General features: G+C 37.2%; 4 protein-coding genes and 1 pseudogene across 4 annotated transcripts; 4 read left to right on the top strand and 1 right to left on the bottom strand.

Moving 5' to 3' along the window:
- Positions 1 to 477: 477 nt before the first annotated feature.
- LOC102221480 (N-acetyllactosaminide beta-1,3-N-acetylglucosaminyltransferase 2-like) lies at positions 478 to 2,572 on the top strand. The gene is made up of 2 exons (XM_005803952.3): positions 478 to 600; positions 945 to 2,572. Exon 2 carries the CDS (start codon positions 962 to 964, stop codon positions 2,303 to 2,305), a length of 1,344 nt encoding a protein of 447 aa, XP_005804009.2. The 5' UTR covers positions 478 to 600; positions 945 to 961; the 3' UTR covers positions 2,306 to 2,572.
- A 2,983-nt stretch (positions 2,573 to 5,555) lies between these two features.
- Positions 5,556 to 13,402, top strand: LOC102225689 (annotated as a pseudogene).
- Positions 7,538 to 8,491, bottom strand: LOC102225424 (heat shock protein 30-like). Its single transcript, XM_005817403.2, has one exon. The coding sequence runs from the start codon at positions 8,415 to 8,417 to the stop codon at positions 7,803 to 7,805; it is 615 nt and encodes a 204-aa protein (XP_005817460.1). The 5' UTR covers positions 8,418 to 8,491; the 3' UTR covers positions 7,538 to 7,802.
- On the top strand, positions 9,302 to 10,182 carry LOC111609415 (heat shock protein 30-like). The gene has a single exon (XM_023337815.1). The coding sequence runs from the start codon at positions 9,394 to 9,396 to the stop codon at positions 10,006 to 10,008; it is 615 nt and encodes a 204-aa protein (XP_023193583.1). The 5' UTR covers positions 9,302 to 9,393; the 3' UTR covers positions 10,009 to 10,182.
- Positions 12,394 to 13,120, top strand: LOC102221741 (heat shock protein 30-like). The gene has a single exon (XM_005803953.2). The coding sequence runs from the start codon at positions 12,486 to 12,488 to the stop codon at positions 13,098 to 13,100; it is 615 nt and encodes a 204-aa protein (XP_005804010.1). The 5' UTR covers positions 12,394 to 12,485; the 3' UTR covers positions 13,101 to 13,120.
- Positions 13,403 to 13,969: the final 567 nt, after the last annotated feature.

Here is a 13,969-nt window from a genome sequence, read left to right as displayed (position 1 = left end):
AACATCCCACACTATTTTTTATTTTGAAAAAAATATATAGAAAAACTTTGAAGTTTCTGATTGTAAAATATTGTGGAAATATCCCAGAGACATGGATAATTTTGCAAGTCACTGTGTTTTCATATAAGCTTCTGTAGCCTCAGTTAAATATGCCTTGACAAATCACTCACAACAGAACCATTACACGGTTAATTTCATTTTGGTTGCACATTTGGTTTGTACCATGAGAATATTTGCCTATAGAGCATGGATGCAAATCAAATCTGCTTCTGAGAAATCACAGAGTAACATTAGTCAGTGTTCACTAAAGATAATACGCCCTCCTTGTGGGTGTTTTCTCCTCATTATCTAATGAGGAGTCGTAGAGACGCATGCTCGTTGTGCACAAGCTGCCTCATATGGGACGCGTTGCTCAGCTGCTCTTGGCACAGCACCAGAGGAGCACTTGATAGATGTACAGTTAGAGGATGTACTGTTGTGGTATAAAGGATTTTCAACAGGTGTCCCCTGAAGTGACCGACTCATAACCACATCAGAAGAGTGGAGACTTGGCTTTTTTTTCTTTCTTTTCCAGCTGATCCAGTGAGATTTAAACCAGTGGTAAGTAATACGTATGAGGATAGGGACAATACTTGACAAAGCAAGTGTAGAGAGGAATATTTATATCAAATGAAAGACAAAGGGGCTGCCTGTTATGTAATATTTTCTTCAGGGGCTCAGGTATTCAGCTGTACTCGATGAGGTTCAGAGTGTCAACAAGAACAGATAATAACCCCCACTGGACGGTCACCAAGGGAACAGAAACTCCAGAGCGTTAAAGGGGATTTGCAAAATCAGATTTATCCCACTGTTGTGTTTCCTGTTAAGAGAGAGCGGATATAATGTTATAACGTTATCTGTTTTGATTATTTATATATTCATATAAAACTATGCTTTTTGTGCAGGTTTTTGACTTGCAACAATGGGAAAATGCTGCAAATGCAACGGGAGACTACTATGCATGTGCTTGCTGCCATGTATGATGACTGGACACCTTGTGATTTACATCATGGTGACCATATTTGTCACCATTTCTTACGCTCCTCCAAAAGTAATCATTCACTACATTGCTCCAGGGATTTCAGCCAATTCTTCCACCCTGGCCTCACACCCACTTGGTCCTTTCTGGAACCTTCGCCTGGAGGACAGTGCACTGTGGAACCAGTTGCAGCACAGCTGGGACCGTCAGCACAATCCAATATTAAGAGGAAACCTAACTGGGATGCAGAGAAGCCCAAAAGGTCAGCCTTTCACTGAAATTGAGGATAATTGTTTATCAGACTGCATGTCACAGAAGTGTTCAGTTCCTAGCGTGAATGACTTCAACAGCATGCCAGAGCAAATTAGAGCATTTATCAAGTCAATGCACTGCAGGAAGTACCCTCTTCTTATCAACCAGCCACGTATGTGTCAGAGGAACAAAGATACCACTGGGGTGGGGTCTCCAATGCTCCTCATCGCTATCAAATCACAAGTGGGGAACTTTGAAAACCGACAGGCCATACGTGAAACATGGGGACACAGGGGTCTGGTGAAGGGGGAGTTCAATACAAAAGGGGGATTAGTGCGCACGGTTTTCCTGCTCGGAAGGCAGGACTCGAGTACAGGTCCTTACCCAGACCTGAAGAACCTTCTGGAACTTGAGAACGAGAAGTACGGAGATATTCTGCAGTGGGATTTCAGGGATACGTTCTTCAATTTGACCTTGAAGGACCTGCTGCTGTGGAGATGGTTCAAGCAGTACTGCTCTACCGCCGCTTTTGTCTTCAAAGGCGATGACGATGTTTTTGTTCGGACAGATGCCCTTCTGAGTTACCTGCATAAAAAAATGGAGGAGCACAAGCTTTGGAGAACCTATACTAATGAAACAGACATGAATTTGTTTGTCGGCGATGTGATCAGCAATGCAATGCCGAACCGTGAGCCATCCATGAAATACTACATACCGGAAAGTTTTTACAAAGGTGTGTACCCACCTTACGCTGGTGGAGGAGGGGTGGTGTATTCAGGCTCACTCGCCTTACGTTTACAGGAGGTGTCTGAAAGGGTTCGTCTTTTCCCTATTGATGATGTCTACCTTGGGATGTGCCTAAACAGACTCGGGCTTTCTCCAGTCCACCACCCGGGTTTCTTAACATTTGATCTCCCCGCTACAGACAGAAACAATCCGTGTGCATACAGGTCTGTTCTACTTGTTCACAGACGGAATCCAAAGGAAATGCTGACCCTATGGAAACAACTCCAGAACCTGCCTGCTCAATGCTGAGTCTCATTTGCAAAGCAAATAAGATTTAGTAAGTACCAGACGACTGCGGCCACTACACTAATTTGAAAAATAATTACATACTGTGGCCAGGAGGCAGTGCATGGTAAGGTCACCTTTAATCAACCTTTCCTGTGGAGAATTACGTAACTCCCAGGAGGAGACTGATCTACCTCAGAAGGTACTTTATTACAGGAACTTTACAGAGCAATAACACACCTCAAACTCTTGTTTTTGTCATTGCTTGTACCAATGTGCCCTATTTTATCTAAAAACATTTCTCCAATATTTTAGAAAGATAAAGATTTGTAAATGGACAAACTGAAGTATGCTTTATGTGCAAATAAAATTGTTTAATATACATTGCTAATGGAAAGTTTGTGTGCTGTCCTTGTTAATTTTGAGCCATTGATAATGCATCACAATCACTCATTTTTGTTTTGCACTGTCAACATATTTAGTAAGTTCAATAAGATCCAAATACAAGAATTGTGTTCACAAATTTGTATTTATTATATATTATTTTTAATCTTCAATGTGAATGTTTGTTGAAATATTTCTCAGTGAGTGGTCATCAATACACATGATGTTGTCATCAAACCACGATACGGCCACTGGTGTCAGAATTAGAAGAGGTTATAGATTCCTGAGTTTGATCTGGTGCATAGTCCACAAATCTTTAGTTGTGTTGATATGGGGCCTTTAGGCGGTTCTTTGGGAGGTTTAATCTTTGGAATCCTTGTACTATTGAACATCCATTTGTGTCCACGTTTCAAATACCTTTGAAACCTTTAAATGGTTAACATAAGCATAGAGGGAGTTGGATAGTTTGTTCAAGGACAACAAGGTACGATTAAGTCTCAAGGCTATCACACCATGGACTAAGAGGATGCTGAAAGCAACTTGATTGATTTTTTTTTGTTTTGTTTTGTTTTTAATGATAATGACAAGAAGAAGGTTTGGAGGAGTCAAGGCAAAGCTTTCAAATCTCTTAACCAGGTGGAGGCAGTACCATGATGTGGGTTATTTCAATTCAGTGTGTAATGATTTACGCAAAGACCCCTAGTGAAGGACAGTTGACGCTTTATAAGGAGAAAAAATAACAAGATTTGATTCTGTCAGTGCAGACAGCAGACAGTAGGTAGATAAGTAGGTGATAAGGGGGGGAAAGACTAGCAAAGGAGAAATTGTGTGTTGTATGCACAAGTTGCAATGGAATGGTTTGATTTTATCTTGAGACACTAAATATTTTCAATAAATTGTTTCTTATATTGTAATTTTAAAATGGTGGTCATGTTATGTTGTTGCACTTTCTCAGACCCTACAAAAGTGCAAATATGAAAATATTTTTTTGTGTACATTTTCATAACTAGAATAAGACATTGTTCAGAGCTATACAATTCTTTCCCTTGCATAGCCACACTATTCTCTCTCTCATCTTGTGTCTGTGATACTAAATACCATACTAGTCTAGCCATAGCTATTGATCGATGTACTAATATGCAGACAATGGGTTTGGAGTAATGCACTCACAAGATATAAGTCCATCTGATGACCACAGGAGAACCATTACTAAGCTGATTACCACTTAGGAGAAAACATCGAGAAGCAAGAAGCTTTGAACACATTTAGGGCAGTCTTAATTATTTGTATCATCTGAAATGTATTTTCTTTTTCGCAGTTGAACATCTAGATGCTGTTAGAGGTAATACACACCTAAATCTAATATGGAGTTTGAATTGTGCTCTCATTAAAGCCTGGCAAAAAAATAAATAAATAAATAAATAAATAAAAATTATTGAAAACACAGCAATGATGATATATCTTTCACTTTCTACAGTATCATTAACACCTATCGAAAAAATATGATATTACAATTTGAATTCCGTCCTTTATAACGGTGACAATACAGCAATACTTGCACACACATTTGTGCCAAATGATAAAAAAAAGAGACCAATTGACCTTGCAGTCATGTACTTGGACGCTTGGAGGAATATCCAAGCATGCATAGGGAGAACATTCATACCATTGTGAAATAAACACTCAGGACATTTGTTACTGCAAGGCAACAAAGGTCTGGTCAGCCCCAGAGGAATATTACGTAAATAAAAATGTAATACAGCTTGAGCTTTCCATATATGTTTATGGAATATCTGAGAAGTATATAAAGGAAATAATGACAATGAAACTACATGTTTGTCATTATCCCAAAGCTACATTCTTTGCTTTTTACCTGCACTATAAGTGGTCCTTCAACTTAATATAGAAAAACATAAACAAGTGGTAATAATTACACTACTTTGACAATACTAAAACAGTTATATAATAGATATTTGGGAAATTTAATAAGCTGTCCCGCTTTCTGTAGATTTTGTGACAAAGTTATATTTATATCATTATAAAAAATTGATTATGGAATGGGAAAAGTTATGGGAACGGATGTTAGGCTTGATGTTGGTTAATCATTGGTAAATTTAGGTTTTTGGCTATAACTGATAACTGAAACATTTTGAAATAATTATATTTAACTAGATTAAAATGAAGGAGATCAATGATCATGAAATTGTATAAGCAAAAAATTAGAAAAATAGAAAGACATCTAATGTTTAATAAGTTGTACTTATTTAATTAAATGTCAACCCCCAAAGATTAACAGTGTTGTGGAAAATAGACTTTCGACTTCAAAAACAATTTATAAAAGAACAAAATTTTTAATGAAATATAGATTTTGAAAATAAGCACAACTTGGCATATGAAACAGTTAATGATCACGAAAAAAGTCTTATGTGCCTATTATACAAAAACTATTATACACATTTAAATTATATCAAGAAGCACAAAATGAAAAAGGAAAATTATCTCATCTGGAACTGCTCCACCAAGTTTAGCTCTGTGGTTATTACAGGAAAATTACTGGGGAATCTGGTAGTGCCTCCTGTTAAGAAAATAATTGATGTAACTAACATTATGTTTTAGAACAACTGCTGGAAAAAATGACCAAAAACATTTTTTTCAGAATAAACTAAAGAGGTAGTTCATATTAATAGTGATGTATTTTAAGAAGAGATATATGTGAGACACTTTATTACTGTGAACAGAGACTTCACAGACAAGACAGATTATGTGAAAGAGCTCCCCCAAGTGGAATTCTGTAGTAATTACCAGAAACTTCCTGAAGTCTCTGGAGCGCCTCCTGCTAGAATATAAAGCTGGGACAGCCCCACTGACTGACAGAAAGATACACAAGAAACACAGGAGTGAAGAGACGCCTGAATAACAAGAAGACTCAAGACTAAACAGAAGAAAGATGCTGTGCTCTCATGGATTCCCGTCTGCCCTCAGTCCATTCATGGACTTCTCCTGGCCTGTACGCAGTCTGTGGCCAGAGGTCAGACCTCTGTTCTACCAGCAGCATGTCATGCAGAGAGACCTACAGGAGCTGCGCAGCAGTCTGCAGCTGATGGACAAACTTCAACGCCAGATCCTGGAGGACACAGAGCCTTTCAGGAACAGCGTGGCTCTGCAGCCAGTCTCCTACCAGCTGCACAAAGAGGGAGGGGGAGCACTTTGGCCTAACCCTGGACACTCAGGGCTTTTCTCCAGAAGATCTGTCAGTCCGGCAGGTGGGCAGGAAACTGAGAGTCAGCGGGAAGACAGAGAAGAAACAAGAAGACGGGACAGGCTTCTACTCTTACAGCCTGCAGGAGTTCAGACAAGAGTTTGATCTGCCTGAAGGGGTGAACCATGAAGACGTCAGCTGCCATCTTTCTCCAGATGGAAAGCTCCACATCCAGGCAGCCAAAGTTCCTTGTATCGAGGGGACGGAGAGAGAGCTGACTATCAAGAGGAGCTCAGAGGAGGAACCACAGCAGAGTGTGTGTTCACAGGCAGAAGACAGCAGAGCAGAAACACAGAACGGATCATAGAACAAACCTGAAAACATGAACTCACAAACATGTTGATGTGCCAATGGGATGATTTTAGATTTCTTTGGTGATGGTCGTGTTCAGTTTTTAGGTTATTGGGTTTGTACAAAGAAACATTTGTAAAATTAAAAATTAGTTAACAGTTAGTGGTTCTCCTGTTGTTTTCAATATTTAGCCTTTATGAGAATACATAAGAACACAACATTAGAAAATAACATGAAACATGTAGAAAATAATTGTATCAATAAATGGAAGCATCTTTTCGCTGTTGTTTGGCATACACTTGAAAATAAAATTTGAAATTTGTTGACAAATGAGTGTGCATGTTTTAATTTACAATCTGAGAACTTTACATTAAATAAAAATCAACGTTTTACATTTTGAAAATTTAGCTACTTTAAAAATGGGCACCAGTAAAATACCAGGTATTTCTAAATATAAAATAAGGAATAATCAAATATTGTCTTCAAAATTTTAAATATAACTGAAACAAACATTATCTGTGAAATTACATGAAAATGTAAAAATATATGCATGAAATATGAACAAAACTCTATTGATTGTTTAAGATATTGAAAAGAAGAATAAAAACACAACATAAAGACAAGTACTGCTCAACTGGTATCTTATTTATTGCCATACTAAAAAAAATATAGGGAACAAGGTTTTATTAAACAAATAAAGAATATCTTTCATGCTTAAAATGATGTTATTATACCTGATGTTATTAGGTATAATCATGCCTAACATCTTTAAGTGAAAATATTGCATTAGTCATCATAATTAATTAGTTTAATATATTTCTTTTCCATTTTTAAGAAATCTTTTACAGATTTATAACAAATATACACAACCAGTTTATTAAATAATTTATAACAGAGAATTCTCAAAAAATATTATTGCATGAAAGCATGCCTGGTGTTTATTAATGTTCTTTAATGTAGCAAGAAATAAGATTTTATTGTTTTAGAAGTACTTGTCTTTTTGTTTTATTTAATTATTAATATTTTTACTTTAACCAATTAATAGAATTATGCAAGTATTTTAAGTGTACATTTTTACATTTCAGATGTAATGATTCTACAGATGTTGTTCATTTCAATCAATGATATTTTAAACATAGAAAACAATTTTTGATTTCGGCCTATGTTCACTTTATATGTAGTTTGTTCTGCTATTTTATTACTGAGCTGCACATTTTAGTTTGTAAAAAAACATTTTAATTGAAGATAATATTCCCAGTGTGTAGATGAAAAATGCACACAAAGGACTTAACAATAATACAATTTTATTTTCAAAAGTGTTTCCCCAAACATTGAGAAAACGTTTTATTTATTGGTACATTTATTTTCTACATGATGGAATGTCATTTCTGTTACGATATACTAAGACAAAGTACACCAACAGAACCACTAACTGTTTATTATTCTTTAATTTTCCAAATGTTTCTGTTAACAAATACAGTAATGTACCAAAACAACATTAATCCACACAAGAGTATTATCAATGAAATCTAAAATCATCCCATTGGCACATCAACATGTATGTGAGTCCATGTTTTCAGGTTTGTTCTATGATCCGTTCTGTGTTTCTGCTCTGCTGTCTTCTGACTGTGAACAAACACTCTGCTGTGGTTCCTCCTCTGAGCTCCTCTTGATAGTCAGCTCTCTCTCCGTCCCCTCGATACAAGGAATTTTGGCTGCCTGGATGTGGAGTTTTCCATCTGGAGAAAGATGGCAGCTGACGTCTTCATGGTTCACCCCTTCAGGCAGATCAAACTCCTGTCTGAACTCCTGCAGGCTGTAAGAGTAGGAGCCTTTCCCATCCTCTTGTTTCTTCTCCGTCTTCCCGCTGACTCTCAGCTTCCTGCCCACCTGCCGGACTGACAGATCTTCTGGAGAAAAGCCCTGAGTGTCCAGGGTTAGGCCAAAGTGCTCTCCCTCTTTGTCCAGCTGGTAGGAGACTGGCTGCAGAGCCACGCTGTTCCTGAAAGGCTCTGTGTCCTCCAGGATCTGGCGCTGAAGTTTGTCCATCATCTGCATACTGCTGCGCAGCTCCTGTAGGTCTCTCTGCATGACATGCTGCTGGTAGAACAGAGGTCTGACCTCTGGCCACAGACTGCGTACAGGCCAGGAGAAGTCCATGAATGGACTGAGGGCAGACGGGAATCCATGAGAGCACAGCATCTTTCTTCTGTTTAGTCTTGAGTCTTCTTGTTATTCAGGCGTCTTTTCACTCCTGTGTTTCTAGTGTATCTTTCTGTCAGTCAGCGGGGCTGTCCCAGCTTTATATTCTAGCAGGAGGCGCTCCAGAGACTTCAGGAAGTTTCTGGTAATTACTACAGACCTCCACTGGGTGGAGCTAATTCACCTAATGTATCATGTGTTTCTCCTACGGCTACTTTCAACAATCACTTACATAATCATGTTTAGTAAGTTTTCAGTCAATGACAAAAAATGATTTTATTTGTATGGCATATAAAACATTTGATGTTTTTTAAAAAAATGTTGGTTTGAGGTTAATTCATACAACAACGAAAAGTACTGCATGCTTGCATGAGAATCAATATTAAACTTATAAAAAGTAATGGAGATATTGAACTATATATTTTATAGATTAATTTATGTTTTGTTGTGATTTAATGTTAAAGAAAAGCCAAGATACAAATATATGTATAGGTAATTCAGCACCCAAAAGAACTTCTTTCTTTCTGTGCAGGACCATAAAAACTACAGAATAAAATTTAAAAGGAAACTGTTAAAAGAATCATTTGCTGAATATATTATGGTACAGCACAATATGTTTATATTCAGGAATTTTTTCTACCAAAACTATGCTTTCATATTTGTAATAATCATTGAACTGGTACTTCATTAATGGTTTCAAGTGTTGTGGAACTTTTGTTATTGCTCCAAGCTTACTAAAGTAAACACGATTAAAGAGATTATCGCTGCATAAAGCAACAGAACTGAGAGGTGAAAAATTAGGCGAATTAGCTCCACCCAGTGGAATTCTGTAGTAATTACCAGAAACTTCCTGAAGCGCCTCCTGCTAGAATCTAAAGCTGGGACAGCCCCACTGACTGACAGAAAGATACACTAGAAACACAGGAGTGAAAAGACGCCTGAATAACAAGAAGACTCAAGACTAAACAGAAGAAAGATGCTGTGCTCTCATGGATTCCCGTCTGCCCTCAGTCCATTCATGGACTTCTCCTGGCCTGTACGCAGTCTGTGGCCAGAGGTCAGACCTCTGTTCTACCAGCAGCATGTCATGCAGAGAGACCTACAGGAGCTGCGCAGCAGTCTGCAGATGATGGACAAACTTCAACGCCAGATCCTGGAGGACACAGAGCCTTTCAGGAACAGCGTGGCTCTGCAGCCAGTCTCCTACCAGCTGGACAAAGAGGGAGAGCACTTTGGCCTAACCCTGGACACTCAGGGCTTTTCTCCAGAAGATCTGTCAGTCCAGCAGGTGGGCAGGAAACTGAGAGTCAGCGGGAAGACGGAGAAGAAACAAGAAGACGGGAAAGGCTTCTACTCTTACAGCCTGCAGGAGTTCAGACAAGAGTTTGATCTGCCTGAAGGGGTGAACCATGAAGACGTCAGCTGCCATCTTTCTCCAGATGGAAAGCTCCACATCCAGGCAGCCAAAGTTCCTTGTTTCGAGGGGACGGAGAGAAAACTGACTATCAAGAGGAGCTCAGAGGAGGAACCACAGCAGAGTGTGTGTTCACAGGCAGAAGACAGCAGAGCAGAAACACAGAACAGATCATAGAACAAAAATGAAAACATGGACTCACAAACATGTTGATGTGTCAATTTCAATTTGTCATTCTATCAATTAAGAGTGTATTCTGCTTTTTTGTACAGTAAAAGGGTTTATATAAACATCTTTTCAAAAAGTGGTTAATGGTCTTCTTTTCCATTTGTCGTCTACTATATTGATATTTATGATAAGATGTGTTTTTCTTGAAAATATACTAAAACTTCAAGCATGTAAACAAAATAGTTAATGTTAACTTAATCTTGAATCAAGTAAAAGTAAATGTCAACAAGTCAACTTTGTCTTAAAGAAACATTTAATACATGAAATTTGCTGAAAAATGAAAAGAAATGTTTGACATCTCAATATAAAAATAGATACAGAAATGCAAAATACCTATATCTTTGGTGTTCTGTTTTAGTATGAACATGCCTCCTGCTCTGACTGTTTTCTTTTCCCAGTTGGGCATGGTTTACATTGCCACCATTAAGAGATTATCTGTGCTCACCAGTAATGATTATCATTAGTTTGCAGCAACGCAGGGACACACACACACACACACACACGCCCACACACCTACACACACGCCCACACACCTACACACACACACACACACACACACACACACACACACACACACACACACACACACACACACACACACACACACACACACACACACACACACACACACACACACACCTACACACACACACACACACACACACACGCATGCTTATGTAGTAGTAAAATTGGGGTGGACACTACACTTTGAATGTAAAAATCTCAAATTATTAAGAGTACATAAGGAAGTAATCTTGATAAATTCCTATTTACTGAAGTAAACTTGAGTTCTGGGCCAATTTTTTGAAATAAATATTGTAAGACAATTGTCCATCAAAGTTTTGAACACAAACTAGTTAAAAACATTTCAGAAGGTTTGCTTACTATTATGGCTTAGTATTCATCTAAAACCTATAAATAAAGTGTGCTAACAGCTCTGTTTATTGTCAAATCATTTTGGGAAACATCCAACTGTGTTTTGTAGCACTTATGCATTTCTTTGTTTATGTGGATGGAAATACTGACTCCATTTTCCTTTCTTGTTTTTCATAAACAGAGCAGATTGAACAATATCATCAGTGGTATATTCTATGGAGAGAATAACACCACATACAGTACAAGAAGTGTGCTGAATAAATGAGCTAAAGAAAAGCCCAGAATATATTTGCATTGTGATTCATAGGGAATAATCTTTTAATGACATTGTGAGCTAAATATATATCACATATGATGAAAAATACTAATCAAATGATGTAATTGTTACAAACTGGACATAAAGCAAGTAAGTCATACTTAAAAAAAATGATGGACTGCTGTTTTAACAATCATTTTGACAATTTATAGATAGAAACATAATGTGGTGATCTTTCTTTTATGTTTCATAGGTGGCTTAGATGTTTCCTTTGTCCATGACTTTAGCTTACTTTGATTTAAAAACTAAAATATTCAGTGAATTTATCATCCAACATTCCAATAAATAGTGACATTTATGTTAAGTAAATTATACAATAAAACATTTTTATGTTATTCTGATGGAATAAGTAGGGTTTCCTTAAGTGTCTGAAACCAAACATAATTTAGAATATAAAATGCTCTGAAGTTTTAGGTGAGGAAAAATGCATGTTTATTTGACTATAACTTACGTTTTTGAGAAAAATGTCCAGATGATCATTTAAAGAAGCTCCTCCCAGTGGAAATCGTTGATGAGAAACAGAAAGTTCCAGAAAATGATGAATTCTCTCTTGATAGGAAATAAAGTAGATTCTTAAAAAGCCTGTAAAAATTAGCTTAAATAAATGCTTTCAATGATTATATATGTTTATATTATGTATAAACATAATATATTAAATTATGTATATACTTTCTTTTGGCAACATAATAAACATGTTTTTTATTACTGAATCAATTATTCAGATATGAAACAAAAATCTTTAACTAAGATTTATCTCCAGAACTCTCCATCAAATATAAATGTTAGCATGTTTATAACTGAGAAAATTATCCGTGTTTTTTTTTTTTTTTGTCACTAAATGTTAGTGGTTGAAAAAGTAACAACAGCAATTTACTGTAAACAATAACATAACTACTATAAAAACTTAGCAAAAATAAATTTTACATAAAGATGTAAAAAGCCCTTAATTTTACTTGACGTTATAGCTTAAGAATAAACAAAAATAAACACGTCTCAGACACAAATGGTACTGTAATTATGACCAGAAATGTTACAGACGCAATAGATCATGTGAAACAGCTCCACCCAGTGGAATTCTGTAGTAATTACCAGAAACTTCCGGAAGCCTCTGGAGCGCCTCCTGCTAGAATATAAAGCTGGGACAGCCCCACTGACTGACAGAAACATACACAAGAAACACAGGAGTGAAAAGACGCCTGAATAACAAGAAGACTCAAGACTAAACAGAAGAAAGATGCTGTGCTCTCATGGATTTCCATCTGCCCTCAGTCCATTCATGGACTTCTCCTGGCCTGTACGCAGTCTGTGGCCAGAGATCAGACCTCTGTTCTACCAGCAGCATGTCATGCAGAGAGACCTACAGGAGCTGCGCAGCAGTCTGCAGCTGATGGACAACCTTCAACGCCAGATCCTGGAGGACACAGAGCCTTTCAGGAACAGCGTGGCTCTGCAGCCAGTCTCCTACCAGCTGGACAAAGAGGGGGAGCACTTTGGCCTAACCCTGGACACTCAGGGCTTTTCTCCAGAAGATCTGTCAGTCCGGCAGGTGGGCAGGAAGCTGAGAGTCAGCGGGAAGAGAGAGAAGAAACAAGAGGATGGGAAAGGCTCCTATTCTTACAGCCTGCAGGAGTTCAGACAGGAGTTTGATCTGCCTGAAGGGGTGAACCATGAAGACGTCAGCTGCCATCTTTCTCCAGATGGAAAGCTCCACATCCAGGCAGCCAAAGTTCCTTGTATTGAGGGGACGGAGAGAGAGCTGACTATCAAGAGGAGCTCAGAGGAGGAACCACAGCAGAGTGTGTGTTCACAGGCAGAAGACAGCAGAGCAGAAACACAGAACGGATCATAGAACAAACCTGAAAACATGGACTCACATACATGTTGATGTGCCAATTGATTATATATATATATATACATTATAAATGTAGATTTTACTGTTCTTGGTTGCTGTGGTTGCTGACACTACAGGAATATAAGCTGTACAAGTACACATATTGAGTCATTTGTCTTTATTAAATTTTTTCTGTTATAATGTGAAACTCAAATATTTTTAGAAGAATTTGAAATAGAAGACAAAACAGTTAAAATGTAACGCACAAGATTAAACGTCATGTTTAAAATGTTGAATTAAATATGAAATTTATTAACTATGTTTTCAATGTAAACAAAATGTAATATTAAATTAAAAGAAAATAAGAACATTTTTAAACTTTGTTCATCCCTTAAATTAAGAAAAAAAAAGTCAAGGTACAAGATTATGAAATCAGAGTCTTTTACACATTATCTCCCCAAAAGCTTATAAAAAGATATTCAAATATGCAAGTATTCTTCACATGTATTCCTAAGCCTCTTAAAGGTAATGATAATAAACAAAAAATGCACCCTAATCCTAACACAAGTTATTAAATATTGAGTGATGAAATGTATATGTGAAAAATTTAAGAGATTATAAACATTGAGACTTGCCTTGGGGGTTCTAAATAATTTCTATATTTCTATGATTGTGTAACGTCAACAAAGGCAACATCTAAATATTTTGTATTTAGATGATATTTAGATGTTCCAACATTGTAGTTAGCACATATTTCCACTAGATGACAGCCTTTTCCTCCCAAACAATTTGGTGTGAAACCTTTCTAATCCTTGGTCTTTTAGGGAAGTGCAGGATTTTCCAACTAGATGTCAACCGAGCATTGGAAACATTCACTGACCCTTCAT

Source organism: Xiphophorus maculatus, chromosome 8, assembly GCF_002775205.1.
Source record: "Xiphophorus maculatus strain JP 163 A chromosome 8, X_maculatus-5.0-male, whole genome shotgun sequence".
NCBI lineage: Eukaryota > Metazoa > Chordata > Actinopteri > Cyprinodontiformes > Poeciliidae > Xiphophorus > Xiphophorus maculatus.
The sequence above is the reverse complement of the archived record's forward strand: the minus strand, read 5'-3'. Positions and strand labels throughout refer to the sequence as shown.

Coding starts and splice junctions, on each gene's coding strand:
- LOC102221480 (XM_005803952.3), top strand. CDS start 962: ATGGGAAAATGCTGCAAATGCAACGGGAGACTACTATGCATGTGCTTG.
- LOC102225424 (XM_005817403.2), bottom strand. CDS start 8,417: ATGCTGTGCTCTCATGGATTCCCGTCTGCCCTCAGTCCATTCATGGAC.
- LOC111609415 (XM_023337815.1), top strand. CDS start 9,394: ATGCTGTGCTCTCATGGATTCCCGTCTGCCCTCAGTCCATTCATGGAC.
- LOC102221741 (XM_005803953.2), top strand. CDS start 12,486: ATGCTGTGCTCTCATGGATTTCCATCTGCCCTCAGTCCATTCATGGAC.